The sequence below is a fragment of the Oculina patagonica genome, chromosome 4 (assembly GCF_052425735.1).
Source record: "Oculina patagonica isolate OP01 chromosome 4, crgOcupat, whole genome shotgun sequence".
Taxonomy (NCBI): domain Eukaryota; kingdom Metazoa; phylum Cnidaria; class Anthozoa; order Scleractinia; family Oculinidae; genus Oculina; species Oculina patagonica.
In genome coordinates, this window is record NC_135761.1 from 58,901,930 (window position 1) to 58,929,136 (window position 27,207).

Below are 27,207 nucleotides of genomic sequence, written 5' to 3' on the forward strand. Positions count from 1 at the left end.
GTTAAACGTATTCTTAACAAGATAGCCTCCAAACCCCGGGTTCTGTCGTATAACATGAGAAATCAAGAGAACAAAACCATAGTACCTTGGGTTATTACATATGGTCCGGATGCTAAGCAAACCAGGGAATTTGTTCTACAGGGCTCCAAGATCTTGGACAAATCACCCATTTGGAGGGATTTAGGAGCTCGTGTTATGATTTGTACACGCAGGGTATCCAATCTAAGAGACCTTTTGTACAAACGTAAGGCTATTTCTTTGTCTGTTCCGGGTGAGACAAAAGGGACACTTCCATGTGGGGTTAAACGATGTTTATCCTGTAATTTTATTAGTCCTATCAACACCATAAATAGTACCACTACAGGGAATTCTTTTCATATTAATTGCAAATCTTCATGTAATTCCAGATGTTTAGTTTATATGGCAGTTTAGTTTATAAGGAGTCTGCCCTTAAAATTTATTTAGATGTCCATAATTCCACTTTTAACCAAACATTTAAGTTTGTAGTATTAAGCCATTCTTCTCCTGAGAAGTTAAATGAGTTAAAATCCATTTGGATAAGTAAGTTGCGCACTAGTGAGCCTGATGTCCTTAATAGGGTTGATCCGTGTGCATTACGCACCGGCGTTACTTAAGTTTATAAATATCTCGACACACCCTATCTGTACTGTAATATCATGTTACTGGTCGTTGCCATTTCAAATGTTACTACACTGAAGAGGACCGTTAAGGTTGAAAGGCCTATGTTATGTGGTTTATTAAAATCGTAGCTGTATGGCGATACACAATTTGTTCTTTTTAGTATAGCTCTGACAACTCGGTCGAAATGGCGGCGTCAAAATTATAAGGATTTGTATGAAACTTTAGAGGAAAAAAATGTATCGTACGAAAATAGAATTAACCGCTAGTAAAGCTCACATTTCACATATATGCTGTCTATGTGACGTTTCTTGACATTTCTAAAGCATTTAAACCCTATTTAACAACAGTCAATCTAGATTTCGAGAAAATCAAGCTTGTTTGAAAACAAAAGAAAACGACAAACGTTGCTATGGTAACCTCTATGACTTAGTGACCAGTAAAAAATAAAACTTTGGTCATATTTGTTTATTATGGTATATTTTGGCAAAAATCGAACATTTGCTTCCTAGATAATTTTCATTTTCAAAACAACCACCCTTGGGCTAAAAAAAACTACATCGAGCCTCTTCGTTAGATTACCCAGCTCCACGCTTGAAGTAAAGAATTCTTCATTGTACCGTAATCGTTAACCAATTGAGAGTTAAATATTTTCCGTGACGCTGGCATCGATGGGAAACCATCCAGAAGCGAACGTAAAAGTTTGATTATTGCTGAAACGTTTAAAATGAAAAGTGATATGACATGTAATTTACAATTTGAGACAACAATGACATTGGATTTCAGACAATTCATACAGCAAATAAAGCTCACATGTTCGAAATCTTCTCAACGCAGTAACTCACCGAAATCATTCAAAATTAACCTGAGGAGCTGAAAAATATCAAAGAACACAAAACAGCAACAGTGTCCGCAATTATATTCATAAACATTTTAATTCATACATCTTATAGCAAAATTGTTTTGTTCCAATACATGCCTTTATAAATTGAGTCTTTTTAGGGGGCTGTGACTGTTATCGTCATATTGGGTTGACTGTGTGTGTGTGCAGTTTTGCAGTTTAATCGTGTTTGTCTACTGAGGTTTATCAAAAAACGCTTTTTTCTTCTAAATTACAATGAATTTAAATTTACGATTTAAATTAAACTACGACCAGAATCGGCGTAATACGCCTTTCACACTCCATACTAATTCTGTTCTCTATAATTCTAGACTTAAACACCGTTTTATTTAAGCGGCATAGAATGCGAAATTGTTTGCCTTATAGGAAAGAAAGTAATCCAGTTTCTTAGGCCTAGTAATTACCCTTTTATTCGGATGTGACCAAAGCTCGATTTCAATAACTTAATTTAATATCCGACTTTTATATTGAAGTATTTCTTTATGCTATAGTCATAAAAGCAACTATTCATAGTGTCGTGTTGTCTATCTGTCTTGGAAGCTCATGAGTAAGATTGTTTCGATCAGCCAAACTAGCACTGCAAATAAGTTCTTCACTTTCCTCTCTTATGCCATTGTTCATTTTATTACGTTTTCTTGCTCTTGTTACTTGGTCTGTTTCATCTTCTTTAAGACCAAAGGTAACTGCCCCGCTGTCTTTAAAACTGCCAGACACCGATGGCATATTAACTTTACCAGTTTGTAGTTGTTGCTTGAGAACGTTTCTTCCAGCCAATCCACGTATTTCTCCCTGCAAGTCTGTAAGAGGCAGGACCATGGCCAGACAGCAAGAGAAGGACCATTGTGGATTTTTGCGCCATTCTTTGATGTAACGATAAATGTACGCAACGTACTGGACTGAGAAAAAAGAGCAAAAAATTACTTGGCTTCATGACGACGGTACACAATCAGACATTGATCGTACGTCCGTAACAGTCAAAATGTAAGTCGAGTTTCCATTTTTAAACACGATTTATTCTCTTTCACTTGAACTGCGATGTATTTATATCTAATCTTTGTTTATTTTTGATGGTGTTAGGTATGTCTGCGAGGCCAGTTGATGAAACTCCTCGTCCTGACGAGTCCCTGAAAATGGCTGCAAACATGAAGATATTCGAAATTGGGCAAGTTTACACAGCTGTAATTATTTCATTAAGACGATACCAGAAGGTTTTTTTCGATTGGAAAATTTTCTATTACATATTCTTTTCGGTTGCGTTGATTTGATTGAAGTAGACCGCCTCACTTTTTCAAAAATAAAGTTTGAATCTGAGCCGTTTTCAAGTGTTTCATCAACCTGTGTGATAGGGGTGTCGTTAATGTTTTGCTGCTAGCTTGATTCGAGCTCAATGTTCGTGAAAGTTGGTGTGATAAATTAAAATACATAATTTAACAGGCTGTGGTGTTTGTTTGGTACAGAAGTTGTTACCGGTAGTTCTTTTTTATTAATTTTCAAAGTTGTGGTAAATTTAAGCCATGATAGTGGTCGTTGCAAGTGCTCGTTCGGGTGAACCGAAAATCCTTAAAAACTCGAAAAAAATTAATGATCCGGTCAAGTGAATTGCGTTTTTAGTATAAGTACATGAAAGTCGGTGCAACACACTAGAAAAGAGCAAAATCTATTTAACAAGCCAGATCGGGCAGACCAGTATTACAGACACAGCCTCTTAATTTCTCTAAATTTATGTAACCGTTTTGTAGAGAATAAATCAATTTTATAATTACCCACGAGAAGACCAATCACTAAAGAGTTAGCACCAAACACAAGTATCTTGAACATGATACTGTCCACGTATGGGTCGATGGAGGCTGGTATGTTCTCTTTTGGAATTTTACTCACAGCTCCAATGCCTAAGTTAACGAATGTGACCGCGAGAGAGGTTAACATCAACTTATTCTCAAATGGATCCACTATAGGGCTGATATAGGCGAAGAACATCCCGTAAAGTCCCGACATGACACAAGCCAGTCCAACATAAGCCCTACTCTCTCCACCCACAAGTATCAAACCAGATGTTAAAACAACCTTGCGAATCGTCTCGATTAGTTCCCAATACCAGGAATGAGAATTGTAGTTTTCAAAGAGGAATCGTAATCCATTGTTAATTTCTGTGCCTTGATCCTGAGATTCTAATTCTTCATTCTTGTCTTGACTTTCATTTCTGTGGAGTGCCTTACGTTGTCTCCAAAGAGCTATCAGAGATGCAGTTGGAAGAAAAAATATGTAAAGCACTGCACAGTATGCAACGATAATCAAACGATTGTACTTTTGACCTTGGCATTTTATGTTGTAGTCTGCTTTAAGGTATATGTGACACATTTCCTCCATATCGTCGAGGCAGAGTGTGTGACAAGCAAGGGTAAGCACGTTTGCCGTCTTTGAGCACGTACTTAGGTATGTCACGTAGAGGAAGAAAAACAAGTTTCGGTAGATTAGCTCTTTGGTTTTGGCAGCCTTCTTCTCTTTCTGTTCTCCGCTTAAAGTGCTCCGCAACAGAAATAGCTTTCTCAGTCCGTAAACAAGAAAAGATAGGAATATGGCACCAACATTCATGGCAAGTATGGCAAACAAACTTCCAAAAGCGTTTATTTTTAAATTTGAGAAGAGGCAGTGAATTGGTGCTATCTGAAAAACACTCAACTGCAAGAGCTCGGAATATTTCCCAATCAGCGCAAGAGAGTCTGGCCATTTAATGTACGAAAATGCTTCCAGAACTCCATATGTAACTTGGTAGAAGCCAATTATAATTTTAAGCCTTCCAAGGATGATGTCCACTGAAGAGCGTCCTTCTTTTTTCTTGCTTTTCTTTTTACCTGTCCACACCAAAACTACAACGACTATTGCAACTACTGCCGCCAAGATTGACAGCTGGAAAATCATCCATTTTTTTGTTGGACACAGTTTGCATGATTGCAGTTGTTTGTAATATCCTGTACTGCATACCTCGCACAATGGACCTTGATAGCCAGCATCACAAAGGGAATCTAGACCACCCATGCATGAATCCTCCCTTGGACATTTGTGTGGGTTAGGCAACGTGTGTGGGAACTCTTGGAGGGAGCGAGAAATTATCTCAGCATTGATGCTTTGAACTGGGCTGTAAGTGATGTTAATTAGGTTCATGGTGAAATTTTCGTAAAGCATTTTGTATGTTTCATTTTTCCATTTCCACCAATAACCAGTCTTGAGAGTAGCATAGTCGTTTTCGCATTTTAATCCGTCTTGATCACATGGCTTGCATCCTTCAAACCGATGAGTTCGGAAGAATCCTTGCAAACATTTACAAGCGCGATACCCAGCAAACGCGTTGGTGTCTGTTCCTGTTTACAATAAAAAGACGATATCGTAAGATATTATATAACAAACGCGATCAGAAGCAAAATTATGTTACAGGACGCGTAAATTCTGAATCTATACATTTTGCTTGTTCTAATTTGATCACAACTTACTGGTAATGTGTTGCTTTGTCTGAGCCATATTTGTTGGTTAAAAAACAAAACATTTCCAGTTAAGAATTGGCCACAGGATTGACGGTATTAGTATTATCCCAGCAAAGCAGATAAAGAACTCACCAACTTAATGCTTAGTAAAATGTGTCTGATTGTTCAGAACATCAGCAAGGGAGGATTAAAATCATGTGCCGCCTCACTTTTTCGTAAGAACCTGTAAAGCAATATCACATATGGCAGGAAGCTTCCCAACCGGAAGCCGGGAAATGGTAACGTTGTAGGCTTTATAAAATTATTTTTTCGTGCAATAAATATCCTTTTAAGCAAGCGGAATATTTATAAATATATTAGTTCTTAACAGGAGTTACCTTGCGGACAAGCTATACAATCTCGTGCCCTTACTCCAGGTGCTTTGTTGTCGGGTACGAAAGTGCCATTGGGGCACTTTAGGCAATTGTCGTGGACAAAAGCTTTAGTGTCAGAGTAAAATCCACCTGTAAGAAGAGTAGATTGGTAAACCTATCAAGGCCGCTAATGAAAGCATCATGGTTTGTACTTATAGACCCTCACTTTTTGACAATTAGTGCGAATTGTTCCCGAGTACCTCAAGTAAAAAATGGTACCTTTTATCTTTATTTACCTTTGTTTTTTGGAGAAAAATTAAAATTTGCGATTATGTTTTGTTTTAAAGTAAAAGGTTTCTGGCACAAATAATGTGGAAAATCACGCTGTAAACGTCCAAAGTATTTTCCGTTTTTTCTACTTCATAGTATTTTTAACAGCATCCATTGTGTCACCAATACATATGTAGTCATTTAAAATCTCTTTCGTCCCCCGATCGCTTTTCCCTTCAAGTTATATATTTATTTTTTTGTATTAATCGTTTCTTTCTGAGTGTTTCTATTGCTTTTTTCTCCCCCCCCCCCCCCTTAATCTTGACATATTTTTAATTTGTTTATTTTTTTAATATGCTGAGCGTTTTTCACATGAGAAAAACATGAAGGATTAAGTTTTAAGTGTTGCTCTGATTTTTGTTAGAAAGGTACCTGCAGGGCATTCCAAACACTCAAGTTTACTGGAATCGGTGACAGATGAATTAAGAAATGTTCCAGTGGGACATGGGAGTAGCTTGTATTCATCTTGACCTCTTTTAGCAAATCCAGCTTGACTAAAAGCCTTGACTAACACGTCTTTTAACATCGTTCCAATTCCTGCGATGTCGATGTAATCAGTGTTATCTTGCCCTAAACCCCTAACTCGTAAAAAAACAAAAGGCATTGACAAATGAAATTATATAATAAAGGACAGCTCGAGACAGTCAAAGATCTTACAGGTGAATTCTGCAACGTTCTGTTTGATCTGCATCCATAAATTTCAAGCTGCCAATCTTTCCTTCGTCCATGCTTCTACAAAATAGAAAACATCGTTGTTGACATATCAGTGAATACATCCTGAGGTACACAAATAACTCTAGTGGTAGCAAGAGCAAGATCCAACAACATTGTATCGTAATGCTGTTCACTCTGTTTACGTTTATTGTAAGCTTTCCCGAATGTAATATATACTACAGTTTTATAAAACGGGACATGTGTAGAAGACATACTTACATACTAGCAGTTAGATTATTAATTCCATTAAACGACTGAAGGCTCACTGTTTTTAACTTCGTCCGTATCATATATCTATCAAAACAAGAAAACAAACAAACAGATTCGATCAAACTAAATTATTAATGTGAACTACTTTATACTTGTTCGAGTACAGGCAAGTTTAATGCTTGGGGCAACCCCGCGATGGACTATAATCACGTCCAGGAAGGGGAAGAAATAAACCAAGTCGCTTAACGCTACAGAAACCGAGATAAGATCCGGTCTGACATCATTAGGTCCGAACGCAAGCTTGTACCGGTGAAAAAACGAAAACTTCATTCGCTTTATGCAAGCAAAATGAAAATACATAATATTTGCAATGTATAAACTGTACGTTTTTGCACTCGTTATATGAGCCATAGCACGTCTCGCCATAATATATTCATGAGCTCCCATGTAGAACTTGTATATTTTATTATGTAATAGGTTAAACAAGTTAACCATTTATAGGTAGCAACATTTACTCACATTAGCAGCTTTTCACTTGAAATGGTGAAAGCATGTAATCCAATAGTCTTGATAGAATTATCTGAAAGCATTCTAAGATAAATCATATTAAGACAAATGTTTGTAATCAGGAAACTATTTAGCATCTTTGCTTATTTTAAATAATGACAGGAGTTTCACACGGCCTTTATTTTATGTCAATTTGGTAAAACATTGCTGTCAAAAAACGGTTGTTTTGGAAACGTTAAAGTTGGTGGTCAAGTTTTGTTGGCGTCATAATAATGTTGCAAGTACAATTTTAGCAAGATTGGTGATTATATTATTTATAAGCCCCACAAGCCCACTTGCCCACCCCTCCCAGTCTGAATAGGGTTAATATTCCTGTAATGGCAAATTATTTAACAATTATTCTATGAGCCCGCATTGAATACGAGGTGGTAAATAGCCAACGAGGCGCAAAGCGCCGAGTTGGCTATAACGACTCGTATCCAACAAGGGCGAATGGAATACCGTAGAATTCCGATTATAAGCCCTGGGCTTATACAACTTCGTAAGGGTTTTTGGGTGGGCTTATAAGCGGAGGGGCTTATATTCGGGAGGGCTTATAAGCGGAAGGAAAAAACGTTTCGAAAAGAGCCTCAGGAGTGTTGATCGAAATACGTTTTTAAGTTAAAACGCACAAAAAAGCAACATTTAGCCCTGTTCAGTACTATTATCCGGTAGAGGGGGGCTTATATCCGGGGGGGGGGGGGCTTATAACCGGATGTATTTTTTTGTTTCCAGGTTGATGGGCCTATAACCGGGGGGGCTTATAAGCGGGGGGGGGGGCTTTTAACCGGAATTTTACGGTAATTGTTTTATTAAATTCTTCTTTAAGAATGGACATTTCATTTTGATGTAAACGAAGTGATAGTTCGAGGAGGCGAGAAAATTTGTGGCGCGGTGTTCACTTCTTGAGTTAAATGAAACACACGTGGAAAGCGATCGAGCGAGATAGTTTTCTTCCCAAGATTTTTCTCGAACAATCTTCTCTAAAGTCGTCATTTCACCATTTTAATAAGTCAAGGGGCCATTTTGAATTTTTATTTTTTCCGCTAATGACGTCATTAATAAAAAATGCAACATGACACATCGGCCTATTACAATGGTAGATACTTCATTTTAAATCGTCGAGGCACAAATGAATATTTCATTAACGACGTCATTCGCGGAAAGTTAAATATTCAAAATGGCGTCTCGACTTATTATTAAAAGCGTGTATATATTTTGGAATTGTGACAACAGTTAAGATTTACGGGAAAATCCGAAGTAAAAGCTTTTCTGGAAACTACACGTTTTGTGCAAGTCGAACGAAGCAAGTGTTTACATGGTACTTTTCAAACTCATTAATAATTCGTCTAGTTAAAACAAAGGAAATCAGAACAGAGTTTCCGTTTTCGTTATTGTTTTAGTTTCGATTGAGAGGATATATCAACCACTCGACAGAGTGTTTCATCACATTTCAAAACACCTCGAACTGCGTCAAAAATACTCCGCTGCGCGTCGACGTCGTACTTTCAACTCTCTTCTCGGTGTTTGGAAATGTGATGAAAAACGCTCTCGTGTTTGATATATTATTACTTGTTTACGGCTCCATGGCTTCACGACTGCTATATTATTTGAAACGAAATTGTGCTCAAAGTGGAACAGGTTTATTGAAGTATAAAAAGACAAGACCAAGATTGAAAGGTAACAAACTTTGCAGAAGTACGAGCCTAATTTTATGACTTCCGCTAAATGAATCTGTGTCAGTTTGCCGTTCTTTCGTAAATTATTTGCTGCTTTTCTACTTTATTCACTGCTCTTGTTGTGCGTATTATTTTCGCATGAATCCTTTTGTTTTGCGTAGTTAATTTTACTATGGCATTTTTGTGGTTTTTGTAGGCACTGCTGATTATTTCTTGTTCATAAAGCTCGCCAAATTTGATGTTTTCACGCAACCATTTTTCTGATGGAACTGTCGCTTCCTGCAGAAAAACATTTACGCTGAGCGGTACTTGCCGTACTAATTTCCCATATAAGGTCAAACATAGGTATATGAGCTGATAACCGGGATTCAGTGAACCAATCGGAAAGCTAGAAATGCAATATCCGAGGTTTAGAATTTAATAATTGCTATTAATTGTTATTTGTGGGAGGCGTGGTGGCCCAATGGTTACCGCGCTCGCCTCCGAGTCGAACGGCCCGGGTTTCGAGGCCTGGCCGGGGCGCTGCGTTGTGTTCTTGGGCAAAACACTTTACTCTCACAGTGCCTCTATTCACCCAGGTGTATAAATGGGTACCGGTGAATTTACTGCTGGGGGTAATCCTACGATGGACTAGCATCCCATCCAAGGGGGAGTAGCAATACTCCTAGTCGCTTAATGCTACGTAAACAGGGATAAGCTCCGGCCTGTGTGGGCCACTAGGCTCGAAACAGACTTTACCTTTTTTTACAATTATTGTGTGTGTGTGTGTGTGGGGGCGGGGGGGGGGGGGGATGGGGGAGTTGAGTTATTCCCTTAAAATGCTCACAAAGATTTTCACACTTCGGATTTTCAAGATATTTGTACCACTGCTGTTCGTGGTTTTTATTTCAATTAGCACTTGCAAGAAGGTGATAAACCATGGAAACTAAAGTCATTGCGGTTTATTAATTATAAAAATAACGTTATACTCACGTACATTATTTCCAGGCTTTTCAGGTTCTTGAATGCTTGATCAGGGATTACCTGAAGGCGATTCTCATTGAGCAATCTACAATGTCAATAAATTGGAAAACAAAATTTTCAGGCTTTAAATAATGAAACTGATCTTCGGATATCACTTGTTCAATTTTTTTTTCATCGATCCTCTGCTTAAGTAAAGAGATAGCAGTTGAACTGAGTTTAAGTTTTTCAAAAATAACTGAATTGAAGAGAAGAGTTGCCTTGTATTTCATTGTTCAAAATCGATAAGAGTTGACTTGATATCATACAACTAATGAGCTTCACCGTTTATTTCATGATTATCCCATTAACATGCAGCTAGTGAAGTACACAGAAATTATCCTTCTGTTTTGATATTGTTTTCATACGTGTGATTATCATCATCATCATCATCATCATCATCATTATCTTTATCTGCTGGTATTATTTGTTCTCGTATTATTCATTTCTTTGTATGCTGTATGCCTTCGATCATGTCTGTTTTTATTGCCTTAAACTATACTTCTTAGATGCAGTGATCATATACTTACAGAAATCGCAGCTTTACAAGGTTGGAAAATGTTCCATTTGATATAGCGCTCAAATAGTTCTTTTGCAGAAATCTAAGAAAAATAAACAAAAACAAATATATTAGTGAGCAAAACTGAGACAGCATTAAAGGGAACCTATCACGAGAATGACATGGAAAAGCTCAGAGCCAAAACACGCATTTATATCAATGGAATAGTTGTGGCTCAATTTTATCCTTGATAAAATTTGGTATTTCTTTTGGTGTAAGGTAAAATAGTATCAATAAATATTTCTTAAAAGAAAGGAAAATAACACATTGCAGATTTGAGCTACAACAGAAATATAGAAACAGTGGCCTAGTTTTGTTTCAACTTACAACACTTAGTACGCTACAGCTATCATTATGTTTTGATCTTAAATTAAAAAAAAGCCGCGCTTACGTTTTCGAACTCCTCCTTTTGTTTTACAACAACAAACAAATTACAATTTGCTCTTCTTTCATAAAAAAGAAATTAGAATAAAAGCCTACAACACAGGGTATTCCCAGTTGGTCACCCATCCAAGTGTTAACGCCGCCCGACAGGGCTTAACTTCGGCCAGTTTGGATTGAGTCAGCGCTTGTTACTTCCATTTTCTTTCTAACTCACTTTAATTGGAAGCTTAATGTTTTAACTTGAACTCGAACTCATGAAATGGACAGACCGCCTTGGAAATAATATATTTCTTTGTGTTACAATTTCTCAACGAGATGAACATTATTACTCCGCTTGGTCAATTTAAACCAATTGCCATCAGTACTGAACTGTCTGCTGAACTATAGTGGCGGCTATTTACGACTATTCAACGACTATCCGTCACTACTTGCGACTATTTGTACCATTCAAACTATTCGCTATTCGTGATTCGCGACTATTTGCTGTTCGCTATTCGGGTTTTCCAGACACCCCATACTGTTGTGTTTTGGATAACATTATAATATGCATTTGTTATTTATCTAATGACAACAGGATCAAATGGATGTCTTGTTTCCGTCTGCAATCAAGACATCCATCATACAATACTTACATTTATAGCTACTTACAAATCTATAAGAGACGATTTTAAAACGCCAGGTGCAATATCCTTGATTTTATTTTCAGCTAAGTTTCTACAAGATAAACGTACAAGTGCAAATTGAAGTAAATACACCAACAAATTAACTTACAGACAGATACACAGACGGACAAAAACTGAAAGGAAAGCATTTTTTGTAGCATTTTTTTGTAAATGTTAAACGAACGTACAGGTTCACCAATGTCTTAAGATTGGAGAGTGCTTCTGCTTCTAGATGTTGAATCTTATTCGCTTCCAAGTCCCTGCAGGGGAATGCAACGAATTATTAACAATTATTGGATGAGGTGTTTGTAATATTCGAAATAATCAAGGTCGAGATAACTCTTACCGAGTCCTTGATAATTTCGGATATCACAAGAACCGAATCTAATTATTGTTTTATTATACATTGTTTTAAATATTACGACGAACGATCTCGAAACTTGGGCTAATTCCTCTTTGTCGTTCGTCAAGGCGTTCGTAGAACAGTTCCTTCGCAACTCTAGCTGTAGTCTCTTAACCAATGAGAAGACAGATTGTGACTGCAATGCATAATATCTTCATTAACGGGACAGCCGGAAATTATCTCTACTTCAGCATTTAACCACATGCAAAAGAAACGAATACATTATTCATCAAAGCAACAAATCCATATAAATTCCAGAAGTCTAAGCACAACTTACAATACATATAAATTCGACCTCTTTGAGAATATTCCTGTAGACAGACGTTGGATTTTATTCCGTGACATTTTTCTTTGAAAAAAAAAAAACACAGTTAGTCCGATTCTGGACGCAAATGACTGGTTTTAATGGGATTAACCGTAAACTGCAAACTAGCAAAAATTAGCGGTCAGCCTTCATCATCATCATCATCATCATCATCATCATCATCATCATTATTATTATTATTATTATATTTTATTTTTAAAAAATATAATATTTTATAATATTTTATTTTCTAAAAAAACATCATTATTGTTATTATTATTATTATTATTATTATTAATATCATCATCATCATCATCATCATCATTATTATTATTATTATCATTAATATTATTATTATTAATATTAATATTATCAATTCTAAAATTATTTTTTTATAAAACAATTAGATTATTAACTATCACCTCTTATAGTTCACCACTAAATTTTATCCGATTGTGATTGGTTTAAATTGATCACGTGACGCGATAGTGTTCATCCGCGGAGGGCACTATCAGCCGCTATAGTTCACCACTACATTTTCACCGATTCTGATTGAATTAAATTGATCACGTGACGCGATAGTGTTAGTCCGCCGGAGGGCACTATTTAACAATTACACGGCAAGCTCGAGGTTTTTTACCGGCTGATACATGTAGTTGGAGAGGGGCAAAGCCCCGAGCCAACTATCAAGCCGGTAGAAACCGAGAGCGAGCCGTCTAATTGTTTTAGCATAACCCACTGACCGATCTATCAAACAAATAAAAAATATTTTTAGTTCAATAATTTTGTTACGTTTGTGCAATGAAGCATGCTGACAGGCTGGTGCATTTGTAAAGTTCACTCACGAATGTTCATTCATCACAGGAACAAAGCTACACAGTGATCTCGTACATTGCGCATTCTCAAAAAAATTCTAAACCGTCGAAGTTAAAATGGTTTGTAAAGCTTCAAAGGCTCAAACTAAGATTTATTTCAAAGTTCTTTTCGTCTCAAACGATGAAAAAGTGTTTTACAGCAAACTACCATTGGCTCAACGAAATATAGGTAAGTGTAAAACCAAGCTGTTCGCTGTAATTGCTTAGGATCTTTCGTATTCGCATTTCCCAGTTGACCACTTTCAAACAGCTTTTGTAGTTGCTTGCTTGTGATGGGAGTTTTATGGACCACTCCTGCGACTTTTCCATCTTTCATGAGATTTTTGCAGACTGCATTAAGCGTATCATTAGCCTTCTTAAATTCCAAATCTCCGACAATGGACCACGGTTTGTTATTTGGTGCTTGCTTTAAATGTCGATCGATGGCCGCTCGGATGGCTTTCAGTGAAAAAACTTTGAAGGGTTCTCCATTTGTTCGTCTCACTGACACATGACTATGCAAACAAGTATTTAATTCGGCTTTTGTTTGTTGTTCGATGGGTGTTGTAATTTCCTTTTGGGTTGAAAACCAGTCTAAAACAAAACGAGAACCGAAATATTGTTAGTTTTCTTTGGCAACTTTGTTTTCGTTTGCGTAACCGTCTGTCGTTGAATGTATTTGATAACTTGAAAGGTTTTTTTTTTTCTCGGCAATTTTTCGTCATTTACCTTTAAAAATTTTAATTCCATACTTTGTCGCTTGCTTGGTTTTCTCAGGAATAGCACTTTGTAACACGCTCTCTATTTCGTCTTCAGAAACTTCACGAAAACGCGAAGTTGAAGCCATTATTGATCGAGGAGCTCACAGGTGCCTTCTATGGATCGATAGTAGGCACTTGCGCAGCCAATCAGATTGCGCGATTACCAATAGTATGTCAGTGTGGTTATGCTAACAGCCCATAGTGCCCGCCGACGAAAAATGCCCAGATCGATAGTGCCCGCCCGTGACTTTTTTCTGTAAACAAGCGTGCCTGTAGACAAAAAAAACCAACCAAATTCACTGCATTTAGTGAGTGTCTTGTCTGGTTTTGTTTCGTTTGTTAAATTTCGGCTTTCAATTGAGTTTTTTTATCCTGAAAAGTGAAACAATAATTCACGATGCTCGTTTTTGTATGTGCGCGTGGAAGAAAATTTAGTGGTGAGCTATAAAGACAATTGAGTGTTTCTGTCTCGGAACTATCAGTCTGATAGGTGCCCCTTAGAAATTTGATGTTCTTAAAACTAGCATTTTAGCCCTCGAGGCTACGCTTCTCGGGCAAATATTTGTTTTAAGAACATCAAATTTCCACGGGGCAACTATCAGCCGATAATTCCTCGACAGAAGCACTCTATTGTTTAATTATAGTTCACCACTAAATTTTCTCCGATTCTGATTGGTTTAAATTGAACACGTGACGCGATAGTGCCTGCTCGCCGGAGGGCACTATTTAGCAATTAGACGGCGAGCTCGAGGTTTCTATCGGCTGATAGTTGGCGAGGGGCGAAGCCCCGAGTCAACTATCAAAAGCCGGTAGAAACCGAGAGCGAGCCGTCTTATTGTGTTAGCATAACTCACTGACCGATCTATTAAACTCAAAATATAGCTAGAGTTGATTTATTGAAGGTTTTGATTGATTAAAATCAGCGAAGACTAAGCGCGCGCTCCGAGAGCCTTCTACGGATCGATAGTAGGCACCTGTTAAACCAATCAGATTGCGCGATTACCAATAGTAGGTCAGTGTGGTTATGCTAACAGCCCATAGTGCCCTCCCGAGCGCACCCGTGCCTTTTTTGTAAACAAGCGTGCCTGCAGACAAAAAACCCAACCAAATTCACTGCAATTAGTGGGTTTCTCGTCTGGTTTTGTTTCGTTTGTCAAATTTTGGCTTTCAATTGAGTTTTTTATCCCCAAAAGTAAAAATAATTCACGATGCTTGTTTTTGTATGTGCGCGCGGAAGAAAATTTATTGGTGAACAATAAAGACAATAGAGTGTTTCTGTCTCGGAACTATTGGTCTGATAGTTGCCCCTTTGAAATTTGATGTTCTTAAAACTAGCATATTTGCCCTCGAAGCTTCGCTTCTCGGGCTAATATTTGTTTTAAGAACATCAAATTTCCGCGGGGCAACTATCAGCCGATAGTTCCTCGACAAAAACACTCTATTGTTAAAATAGAAATCTCGAACTCATAATTTAACTGTTAAATGCTGTATGCTAACGCATACTGAATTTGATTGCACGGCTCTGCTGGCTATGTTACATTAAGCATAATAAAGTGTTACGTTTACAAATTGTTGAACCAACTGCTTTGCCTGGTTGCAGACGTATACTTTGCCCTTTGCTGCAGTAAAAGAAGGAGGAGACGACTGCAAGCAGGCAACCTTGCGTTTTACTGGTTATGCATACAGGAGTTGGCTGCAATAATTGGAAATTTGAGGTTTTAAGCTATTTTAGGAAAAGTAATTTCATTTGTTGTCTCCACAATATAAACCGTTTATAAAAGACGTACAACATCATCAATCGGTGTTGGTCGGCAAATGTCCCTGTCGGTAGATATTGAATCTTATTTGCATCCAGGTACCTACAATTAAAAGTTAAAAATTATCACTGTTGTTTAAAATAAACCTTTTTTTATCGCTAAAAATCGCGGACATTGAAGTCGGCGAATTTTTAATGCATCTTACATTAACCGCTCACGAAACGTGGTAATAGCCGCTGATTCGAAAGCTTGATTTTGGGCTCATATACATCTACGATGATACACAAAAATGCGGCCTACACAGAGAAATATTTTGTGAAGTAGAAAAACCACTTGTCAAAAATATTCCCTGATAATAAAACTGGAGCAAAAGATCTGTCAAACGATGGCTTTTGCGGCAAAATTGGAGCAAAGACGGCTGAAATATCGTAGCTCAAAGAGAGCGGATTTTGGGATTTCAACGTAGACTGCCGCCGTGTGTTTACAGTATGCGATTTTTTGTGGTTTTCTAACGGCAAAGATACAAATGAAATCTAATCGGAAGGAGATGTAAATCGTTTGGTGAGTTAGATTCATGTATAGTTTTATCAAATCTGCTTGCACATTTTTTCGATCACATTCAGTTTACCGATTATCCTTGTTTATAAACTTTAATTTCCGGTTTTCGCCATACATTACTTCTCTTCGCCTTATAATTTTGGTCTCAAAAACTGTTCGCAGAAAACGTTCATGAATACAAATGAACTGTGGTTGTTGTACAATGTGGTTCTTAATACACCAATCTATTGTGTTCCGCTTGCACATTTTTACATTTGTTAATTTGTCAAGAAATATTTAATAAAACATATCATTCTCCATACATGTTCTTTGTAATCCTTGCGTTCGCTTCTACGGTCAATGTACCGCAGGACATATTATTCGTGGACTCGGAGGTCCGCGATTTCTGGAGATGGTACAATAGCCAAGGTGAGGTGAGGTGTAACTTACGATCAGGCGTTTTTTTTTCGAAAGGGAGAATGGCAAAAAGTCTGATACATCTATTTCACCGGCCACTAACCGCCCCCTAATTCAAGTAAACTAAGGTGCGGTCAAACTGTCAAACCACTCCTTGTAGTTGACGGCAAATTTGGGGCTCGAACTTCCACCAAGCGTGAAAAACTTTTTTCGACCAAGGAGAAAAAAAAAAAAAGAATTCGTTTTTTTTTTTTACATACGATCCGATCCGGAAGGTAAATGCCCTCCTTCCCCGTAGCGATAAGTAAAGAGAGAGGGCATTATCTCAGGCCTCGGTTAGGCATTTAGTACACTAACGTACAATTCGAACCTATTACCCCCTTGGCGCCAAAATTGAAAAACAATACAAACATTATTTACAGTAGTAAAGGCAACAATGCAAAAAACCATGTATTATTGTTTTGCTGTCCTTTGTAATATGCATTTTAGTATAACTGATAAATAATTTTTACTGTTCGGATAATAGCGTCAACAATGGCCTCCTGTCTTGTTTTTGTGCGACGGTAGCAGAAATTTTGAGTATTTAAAACGAATATTTCTAATATAAACAGCTTATTAGATAAATAAATGCAAAATAGGCAGAAGAAGTTAAATAAATAAAATAAATTCTAGAACGATTTACTTTTAAACTTAAGCTTACAAATAAAAGAAAATTGGACAATAAACATACAAATAAAGCAAACTCGATAAGTTAGAAAATACTCTTGACGGTAGATGTTGGATTTGATTCGACACCAGGTTCCTGAAATAAAAAACAAGCACTCTTAGCTGCTTACAGAACACAACAATGCCATTGCAAATCGTATTTAGACATTTAATCACGGTACGTCACTCTTGTGTGTAAAAAATGTAAGTAAAGCATTTTGTATCGCCTCTGCTCAATTCCTCATTTTGAATGAAAGACGTCACCCTAACGGAATTTTTAAAGCATTGGGAATTTTGGAAAAATATTACCGAGGCCTTTCGTCCAAATTTATTTTTAAAGTGCCTATGAAGAAAAAAATAAAGAAGAATGGCGTTTTCCTTATTGCAATATCTTTTTTTCGTTTTAGAGATATTTACGTTTTTATATTATGCAAATGAGAAAGTGATGACGTCATTAATTTTTCCACAAAAAGATGAAGCATTGAATCAAGAATTTCTCTTGGAATATTTGAGCTGTGTTCTTCAAACTTGGCATGATTAATGTACACCACAAAAGACACAAAATGACACCTGTCGTGCCGTTGCCATGGCAACAGTTTTGCTGCAAATACCTATTTTAATTAATTCTGATATCCTCAGTTTTTGCTTTATCAAAGATGATCCACTCCCAACAAGCTAATGAGGAGAGTTAGGGTAATAGGGCATTATGTGTGTTTCAAGCTGGACCCTCCATCCCACTTTAAAGGGATGCAAATAGAGATATTTGGTTTACGACAGAAATAGCCTGTAACCAAGAGTGTTGCCACGGTTACATCATAGTATCAGCCATCTTGCACCTTTAAGGAAGGTCACTACTGATGCCAAGTTTCAGAAATATCATCTTTATATTTTCAGAGATATCCTTGATTTTGTGATCTATCTTTTAGTGTAACAATTTATGACGTCATCACTTTTCTCATTTGCATAAGACAAAAACGTGTATATCTGCTAAACGAAAGAAGATCTTTCAAAACGGTAAAGGCCATTCTTCTTTATTTGTAAAAATCTTACAAAAAGGCATGAATTAATTTTTACTTCATAGGCACTTTAGGAAATGGCATTCAAAGCAGTTAACACTCGGACGTACAAAGGGGGGGGGGGGGGTATTCCCCACCCTCTTGAGGTTTTTTCAAAATTTTGAAAAAGGGATTTACTCTTTAATGCTGAAACGTTCGGAAGTTTTTTATTCATCCCTTACAGATATTTTGATTTATCAATCATGTGTCCATTTTATTTGACTTTTCCATGGCAACGTCATAATTACAAGCAGGCTTAGCACACAATTTTAATTTTAAACAGTTAAACCTCTGACCATACATACTTACAGGGTTCGCAACCTCACCAACGTAGAGAACACTTTTTCTGTTAAATTCTCAATATTATTTCCTTCCAAGTCTCTGCAAGAGATAGAAATATAAACTTATTTATAAAGTTGACGGCTTCTAAATAACTTCTTTTTGGATTGGTCATTCGACCAATGGATGTGCCAGAGTTGCGTGACAACTGTCATACTTTAAAATGCCACTAGTTTATGTTCTAATTTTGTTAAATCAAACGTTTTTAACTGTGAAAAACATTTTATCGCACAGTTGTGTGACAGTTTTTTATGCCAGTAGGCTCAATTTGAATTTGTTACATTATATCAGTTATGCCATATATCAGTTATGCCATATTTATTGAGACGTATTATACGTATTTTATAGCTACCTTGATTTAGTAAAAGGTGTCTTCTGAATTTTGATACAACACTATAGTTCTGAGCCATATTCCGGCATACAGCGTTGAATGAAGGCTACTTTTAGCGCGAGTTGAACTTCAGTTACTCTTATTTATGTCAGAAGACTGCATTTACGGCATTTAGTTCAAATCATGAATTCTAACAATTTAATTAACTTCTTTGCAACATGAAGTAACAATAAAATCAAAACTAAAAAAGCGCCATGTGAGATGTGGACTAATGCTTTCTAACTCCTTGCCTGGTCTAAGATGAAATATCAAAATGCACTTTACATCGCCGTTCGCTTCTTTTTCAAGAAATTCGGGATTAAAATAACTAAATAGTTCATGACTCAGCGAGACGATTCCGTCATGTTTCGTGTCAGTTAAAGGCCGGAAACCACGCATATCGAATAAAGGAATGCTACTCATGATCACATAAGGGTTTGAAGTGACTTTCCCTCGACCATCAGCTGCGCTGTTTGTATCCTTCTTACTCATAATATAATAATTTAATAATCCTTCTAATTCATAATATAATACCCCGGACGTGAAAAATATCGTTAAAACGGGAACCAATACCTCCGCACATTACAACAGAATATTACTAAGTCTAAAGCCACGGAAATGCTCAAGCCAATAATGTTATGACCTGGAAAGCTAGATCACAACTGTTCTACGAGTTAGCGCACGCTACTGGAATAAAAATACTACCCCCCCCCCCCTCCCTCCCCCCGAACGAACGGAATTCTCTGACAAGCTCTTGAAACAAATAGCTCTTTAGCTTTCTTAAAAAAAAAATGAAACTAAGAATTGAGCATATTGTTAGCGGGATAAGCGCCATTGGTATATGGTTCTCGTGCATACATTTTGAATGTCGTTCATCGCACTGATATATTTCAGGCTCTTACTTTAAACCACGTATTTTAATGGTTTATCGTCACAATAAGGTGTGAACATAACGCATAAACGTTAAACAGACAAGGTGTCATGAATACCATGTATAGCTATAGAAGAGCCAAAAGTGTAACTGTTGTGGTCGTCAACTTGATAAGATGACGTCATATTGCCGGTTTACTACCAGCAACTGTCATTTTGAATCCGCAATCTTAAGCGGCTTGGAGGTATAACAACCACCAATGCACGCAAAGGTAATCAAAACTAATAAAATGATGCTTAGATGATTAAAAAGAGAAACCTTTCTGCGAGAGAATATTCGAAAAAAAATACTAATGTCTCTCAAAATGTCAAGTGCTCCATCAATTTCCGTAAATATTACCAGGTCACACATCATCACCTTTTTTGTTTTTACCCTCGGATTTGAAGAGTAGCTTATACAGCTAAAATCTCCGAGCATTTCACAGTAAGCACAGTACAAGGGGTAAAGACCAGACCACAACACCGGGAACTCCATGCCCTACTCTTTACGATGAGTGTGTGGGTTCTTATACGTTATTGCAAAGGCAGCATATTCTCCTCAGTTATTTTAAGACCCTGAGTGTTGGTCCGGTCTGGGACTCGAACCCGAGACCTCCCGCATTGTAGTCCGCCGCTCTACCAACTGAGCTAACCGGTCGGCGGTTAAATTGTTCGAGCATAATAATTATTCTTTTGTGCACATGCAAATAAGCCTTCCTAGCCTCGTTTTTGAATAACAATTCTTTTATTTTTACACATGTTGACGAGGCTAGGAAGGCTAATTTACATGCACATAAAAGAATAACAATTAGACCCGCCATTTATGAAAGATGTCTATACTTACAAAAATCGCAAGTTAACCAAAGCAGAGAACACATTTTCTGTCCAATTCCCAAGCAGAAATTTTAAGTATTTAAAACATATATTGCTAATGTGAACTGTATGAGATAAATAAATAAAAAAAAAAAAAACAGGCAGAAGAAGTTAAATAAATAAAATAATTCTAGAGCGATTTAGTAATAAACTAAAGCTTACAAATAAAAGAAAAATGGACAATAAACATACAAATAAATCAAACTCGATAAATTAGAAAATACTCCTGACGGTAGATGTTGGATTTGATTCGATGCCAGGTTCCTGAAAAAAAAAAACTCTTAGCTGCTTACAGAACACCACAATGGCAGGAAAGAAACATTACATATCGTTTTTAGACATTTTAATCACGGTAAATTACTCTTGGGTAAAAAAAAATGTAAGTAAAGCATTTTGTATATCGTCTTTGCTCAATTCCTCACCTTGCATGGAAGACATCACTCTAACTGAATTTTTACATCATTGGGAATTTAGGAAAAATACTTCCGAGGCCTTTGGTCCAAATTATTTTTAAGAAATGGCATTCAAAGCATTTAACACTCGGATGTACAAAGGGGGGATGCCCCACCCTCTTGAGGTCTTTTTAAAAGTTTGAAAAGGGGATTTACTCTATAATGCAGAAACTTTCCGGAGCTTTTTATTCATCCATTGCAGACATTTTGATTTATCAATCATGTGTCCATGTTATTTGACCTTTCCATGGCAACGTCATAATTACAAGCAGGCTTAGCACAAAAGTGTCATTTTTAACATTTAACCCTCTGACGTACAAGGGACTGAGAAGGGTTGTTCTGAGGCATACTTACAGGGATCGCAACCTCACCAACGTAGAGAACACTTTTTCTGCTAAATTCTCAATATTATTTCCTTCCAAGTCTCTGCAAGAGATATAAAAAAAATTATTTATAAACTCGACGGCTTCTAATAACTTCTTTTTGGATTGGTCATTCGACCAATGGATGTGCCAGAGTTGACATTACAACTGTCATTATTTAAAATGCCACTTTTTTATGTTCTAATTTTGTAACGGCACTTTTGTTAAATCAAAAGTTTTCGCGTTAATTAGTTCCCTTTGTTTCAGTCTATTTCTGTACATGTTACTTTTATTTGCATATTGGTATATATTCTATTGCGTGTTATTCATTTAAGCAGTTTTTTTTTTTGCGAGTTCAGAGTCTCGTTACGAGTTTTCAGTCCTTTTTCGAGTTTATAGTCAAGCAAGTTAACAGTTCGTCTTTATGGTTTTCAGTGGTCACATTCGTCTTTGTAAGTAACTCGTTTATTTTGCTTTGTCTTTTTTCTGATTTCCGCATGTCGTTCGTTGTAAGTTATTTTATGTTCATTTCTGTGTTTGTAAATTGTTATTTTCAGTTACCGTGTTTAACTTCGAATAAATGTGTGTCTATTGTGCAAGATGAATTATGCGTGAATTGAGTTTGCGACTACATCAACTTGATACACTCCGCACAGCCCAAAAGCCACCATTTTATAAATCAAGGTAGATATAAATACTGCAGTAAGTGCCAGTTTTACCAAAATTAATAGATTATATAACAGAATAATAACATATATAAACACACGTTTAGAGTCTTAAGAGCGACAGTTACTGATTCGATTTTTATTAGTTTGTTCTGATTTAAAGCTTTTTAAAAGGCGGTAAAGGAACCACGTTATTTCCTTTTGTCAAAATAGTCCTTTTATTTTGAGAAAATCAGAGGTAAATAAGTAAACTATAATGCGTACATGCATAAAACTAAGAGAAGTTGTACATAAACGTACAATCTTGTTAATTTTTGTTGTTCCCAGAATATCCGTGGAGGCAGATAACGAACAGAATTCTCTGACAAGCTCCTGAAACAAATAGCTCTCTAGCTTTCTTTAAAAAAATGAAACTAAGAATTGTGCATATTGTTGCAGGGATGAGCACCATTGGTATATGGTTCTCATGCATACATTTTGAATGTCGTTCATCGCACTGATATATTTCAGGCTCTTACTTTAAACCACGTATTTTAATGGTTTATCGTCACAATAAGGTGTGAACATAACGCATAAACGTTAGACAGACAAGGTGTCATGATAATGTGGCTTAAAAGAACAAACATTGATTTATATTTACTCAATACCATGTATAGCTATAGAAGAGCCAAAAGTGTAACTGTTGTGGTTGTCCACTTGATAAGATGACGTCATATTGCCGGTTTACTACCAACAACTGTCATTTTGAATCCGCAATCTTGGGCGGCTTGGAGGTATAACTGACAACCACCAATGCACGCAAAGGTAATCAAAACTAATAAAATGATGCTTAGATGATTAAAAAGAGAAACGTTTCTACGAGAGAATATTCGGAAAAAATACTAACGTCTCTCAAAATGTCAAGTGCTACATCAATTTCCGTAAATATTACCAGGTCACACGAAATTGTTCTCAGATAAAGGCATACTTACAAAATTCGCAAGTTAACCAAAGCAGAGAACACATTTTCTGTCAAATTCCCAAGCAGAAATTTTAAGTATTTAAAACATATATTGCTAATGTGAACTGTATGAGATAAATAAATAAAAAAATAGGCAGAAGAATTTAAATAAATAAAATAATTCTAGAGCGATTTACTTTTAAACTAAAGCTTACAAATAAAAGAAAAATGGACAATAAACATACAAATAAATCAAACTCGATAAATTAGAAAATACTCCTGACGGTAGATGTTGGATTTGATTCGATGCCAGGTCCCTGAAAAAAAAAACACTCTTAGCTGCTTACAGAACACCACAATGGCAGGAAAAAAAACATTTCATACCGTTTTTAGACATTTTAATCACGGTAAATTACTCTTGGGTAAAAAAATGTAAGTAAAGCATTTCGTATCGCCTCTGCTCAATTCCTCACCTTGCATGGAAGACATCACTCTTACTTTAAAGCATTGCATGGGAATTTAGGAAAAATACTTCCGAGGCCTTTGGGCCAAATTAGTTTTAGGAAATGGCATTCAAAGCATTTAGCACTTGGACGTACAAAGGGGGGATGCCCCACCCTCTTGAGGTCTTTTTAAACGTTTGAAAAGGGATTTACTCTATAATGCTGAAACTTTCCGGAGGTTTTTATTCATCCCTTGCAGAAATTGTGATTTATCAATCATGTGTCCATGTTATTTGACTTTTCCATGGCAACGTCATATTTACAAGCAGGCTTAGCACAAAAGTGTCATTTTTCAAATTTAACCCTCTGACGTACAAGGGGGAGGGGTTGTTCTGAGACATACTTACAGGGTTCGCAACCTCGCCAACGTAGAGAACACTTTTTCTGTTAAATTCTTAATATTATTCCCTTCAAAGTCTCTGCAAGAGATAGAAATATAAACCTATTTATAAAGTTGACGGCTTCTAAATAACTTTTTTTGGATTGGTCACTCGACCAATGGATGTGCCAGAGTTGACATGACAACTGTCATAATTTAAAATGCCACTTGTTTAGTGTTCTTATTTTGTAACGGCACTTTTGTTAAATCAAACGTTTTTAACCGTGAAAAACATTTTATCGCACAGTTGTTTGACAAATTTTGATAATCATTTAACAATAAAAATAAGCGGCAGTAAGACACAACGTTTCGATGTCATCCTGACATCATTTTCAAGTGACAAACAAAATAACGGTTCAACAGTGTTATATATATGCGGTTAGAGGTGTGATGTTTCATTAACATATTTCGCGCAGATAGAATCCGATTGTGTGTTTAGGCTAGGTTTCTTCTTTCTAATAAACAGCATTTCGAAAATCAAGCAGTTCAGTTTTCCGCTGCATTTCTTTATGACGGAAAAATTACTGGTAAGGTCGCCGATGTTATTAAGGCCACTTCAAGAAACCATCGAAATGATCGCTGAAAAGGCGTTCGTAGACAACTGGTTTAACGAAACCCACAAGATGAACATCACTCCGCCTGATCTGATTCAACTTCTTGAAGTAGCAACTAAGAACCAATTGAGAATATTCCATGCCACCCAGCTTCTCTAGCTCCTTATGGAGGCGGTTTTCAAATTCGCCACCTTGATCATGATGAATCTTTAAGGGAAAAACAAACAGAAAAATAAAGTCATTGTAGAGCTTTTGGGCAACTGTCTTCGCTGACTTGTTTCTTGTGGCATAGGCTTGGGCGTAGCGTGTGAAATAATCCATCACAACTAGAATATACTCGTACCCTTCACTACTCCTTTCCAAATGAAGAAAATCAATGGCAATGAGTTCAAAAGGCGAATTGGTCACAATATGTTTTGATGGAGCTCTGGTCTTAAGCGGGGGGAGCTTTTTGTTTAAGGTGGCCCGCGGGTATTTATGAGGCTGACAATTCCCTTTTTTAAGCGCGTTTTTAGACGAGAAAACGTAAAGCGATTGCTTAGATTTTTGAGAATCTGAACGAAAAATCCTTAAATTATATAAAATGATAAGTTTTATGGCCATCAAACTTGATTTGTTTAAGTATTGAGCGATTTTCGGAAGCCTTCGTTTTTAATAAAATGCGATTATTTTTAAAATGCCACGGTGAATGTTTTTGCAATTACACCAAAACGCTGCCAAACAGTTGAAGTTTACTCACAACAACTTACAGGAAAATCCACTCCGTAGATTTTCTGAACGAGCGACATCTTTATTTTACCTTTTAAAACTGTTGTGTTATGCGTTTGACTTGACCGTCGCATAAATTTGATACTTGTAATAACCCCGTACCAGCCAGTTTTGAGGCTGATGTCACCTTAATCTTGTGTGTAAAAAGTTAGAAAGATCGTGTATATACATTACATGTTAGCAGTCAATAAAGATGGATGGTTTTCAGCCGAATTTTTAAAAATATCAAACAAATGACGTTATTTCAAATTGCGAAAAATTTGTTGATTTGTTTTGCATTTTTTAAAGTTGCAGTTAGAACAGGATATTACAAAGGTTTGTGCCGAGTTTCAGCGTGTTTCTTTCATACGGTTTGAAGAATTTCGGTCGCAAAGTCAGGTACATTTGCTTTCCAAGTTCTGGTCGCTTTGTAAACCCCGCATTTCGTATGAAATTATACTGTTGTTTTCGAAGAGAGGTGTTACTTTCAAATTCCGCATGATCTTCTGCCTCTCTTCGAACAACAACAGAATAATTTCATTCGGAATGCGAGGTTTACAAAGCGATTAGAACGTGGAAAGCAAATATATTTGACTTTGCGACCGCAATTCTTCAAACCGAATGAACGGAATACGCTGAAACTTGGCACAAACCTTTGTAATATCCTGTTCTAGTTGCAGCTTAAAAAAAAATGCAAAACAAATCGACAAATTTTTCGCAATGTGAAATAACGTCATTTGTTTGATTATTTCAAAAATTCGGCTGAAAACCATTCATCTTTATTGACTGCTAACATTTGATCTATATACACGATCCTTCTAACTTTTACACACAAGATTAAGGTGACATCACAAGAGCCTCAGAACTGGCTGGTACTGGGTTATTATAAGTATCACATTTATGCGACGGTCAAGTCAGACGCATAACACAACAAAGGCAAAGACAAAATAAAGATGTCGCTCGTTCAGGAAATCTACGGAGTGAATTTTCCCGTAAGTTGTTGTGTGTAATCTTCAACTGTTTGGCAATGTTTTAGGATAATTTCAGAAAAATTCACCGTGGCATTTTAAAAATAATCGCATTTTATTAAAAACGAAGGCTTTCGAAATTCGCTCATAACTTAAACAAACCGCGTTTGATCGCCATAAAAGTTATCATTTTATATAATTTAAGCATTATTCTTTCAGATTCTTAAAAAATTTAAGCAATCGCTTCACGTTTTCCCGTTTGAAAACGCCCTTAAAAAAGGGGAACTGTCAACCTCATTAATACCCGCGGGCCACCTTAACACATTGACAGACATGTCCAATGTGGTATTCAATATCTCTCAGCATATGGGGCCAATAGAAGCGCTCTCTGGCAAGGCCTAGTGTACGGTCTACCCCCAGATGACCCATGTTTTTATGACGACGTTCTGAGTACCAGTGAACGAAGCTGCTTGGGTATTATGGTTTGGGTTCTTGTTCCTTCACGCCGTCTAATTATGCCATCCTTGTCGAAGAAAAGGCTGTCCCATTCGTGCACGAGAAGTTGGGTCTCGCTTAACTCCCGTTTCCTCTCCTCTGTTTTTGGTCGTTGGCCACGCTGAATCCAATCACTCACCCGATGAACAACCTGGTCGGTGGTTTGTGCATGCTGTATGTCAATCATTGGTACTATGGATTCATTTGCCCTGACTGGGTCAGTTGGTAGAACAGTATGGTCAGTGAGGGCCGACTCCCAGTTCGCCCGACCTTGCTCTTGGTATTTTGCTGAACACGCAACAGTCTGGAGGACATTCTGTGATACTATGTCCGTGTACGTTTCCATGTGTGCCGTGTCATCAAGGGGCATTCGAGATATGGTATCAGCATCAATGTTGGCTTT

General features: G+C 36.9%; 1 protein-coding gene across 4 annotated transcripts; it reads right to left on the reverse strand.

Annotated features, from left to right (window-relative positions):
• Nucleotides 1–306: 306 nt before the first annotated feature.
• Nucleotides 307–24,077, reverse strand: LOC144650904 (uncharacterized). Of its 4 annotated transcripts, XM_078510698.1 has the most exons (19): nt 24,009–24,077; nt 23,404–23,475; nt 21,546–21,617; nt 20,932–21,003; nt 18,558–18,629; nt 17,219–17,290; nt 15,565–15,636; nt 12,136–12,207; nt 11,644–11,715; nt 11,442–11,507; nt 10,381–10,452; nt 9,828–9,899; nt 7,146–7,217; nt 6,636–6,710; nt 6,360–6,434; nt 6,075–6,280; nt 5,397–5,522; nt 3,304–4,899; nt 307–2,436 (listed from the first exon to the last, which is right to left on the reverse strand). In XM_078510698.1, exons 7-19 carry the CDS (start codon nt 15,570–15,572, stop codon nt 2,048–2,050), a joined length of 2,901 nt encoding a protein of 966 aa, XP_078366824.1. In that variant the 5' UTR covers nt 15,573–15,636; nt 17,219–17,290; nt 18,558–18,629; nt 20,932–21,003; nt 21,546–21,617; nt 23,404–23,475; nt 24,009–24,077; the 3' UTR covers nt 307–2,047. The 4 variants fall into 4 exon arrangements, with proteins under 4 accessions (XP_078366824.1, XP_078366827.1, XP_078366825.1 ...); XM_078510701.1 differs by lacking the exons at nt 17,219–17,290; nt 18,558–18,629; XM_078510699.1 differs by lacking the exons at nt 21,546–21,617; nt 23,404–23,475 and having other exon boundaries at nt 24,009–24,051.
• Nucleotides 24,078–27,207: the final 3,130 nt, after the last annotated feature.

What these genes read in the sequence shown, in the direction of transcription:
- LOC144650904 (XM_078510701.1), bottom strand. An exon ending in AATAATCTAACTGCTAGTAT is followed by an intron (nt 6,435 to 6,635) that starts GTAAGTATGTCT and finishes TCTATTTTGTAG; the next exon opens with AAGCATGGACGAAGGAAAGA. An exon ending in GTGTTTGGAATGCCCTGCAG is followed by an intron (nt 5,523 to 6,074) that starts GTACCTTTCTAA and finishes CTCTTCTTACAG; the next exon opens with GTGGATTTTACTCTGACACT.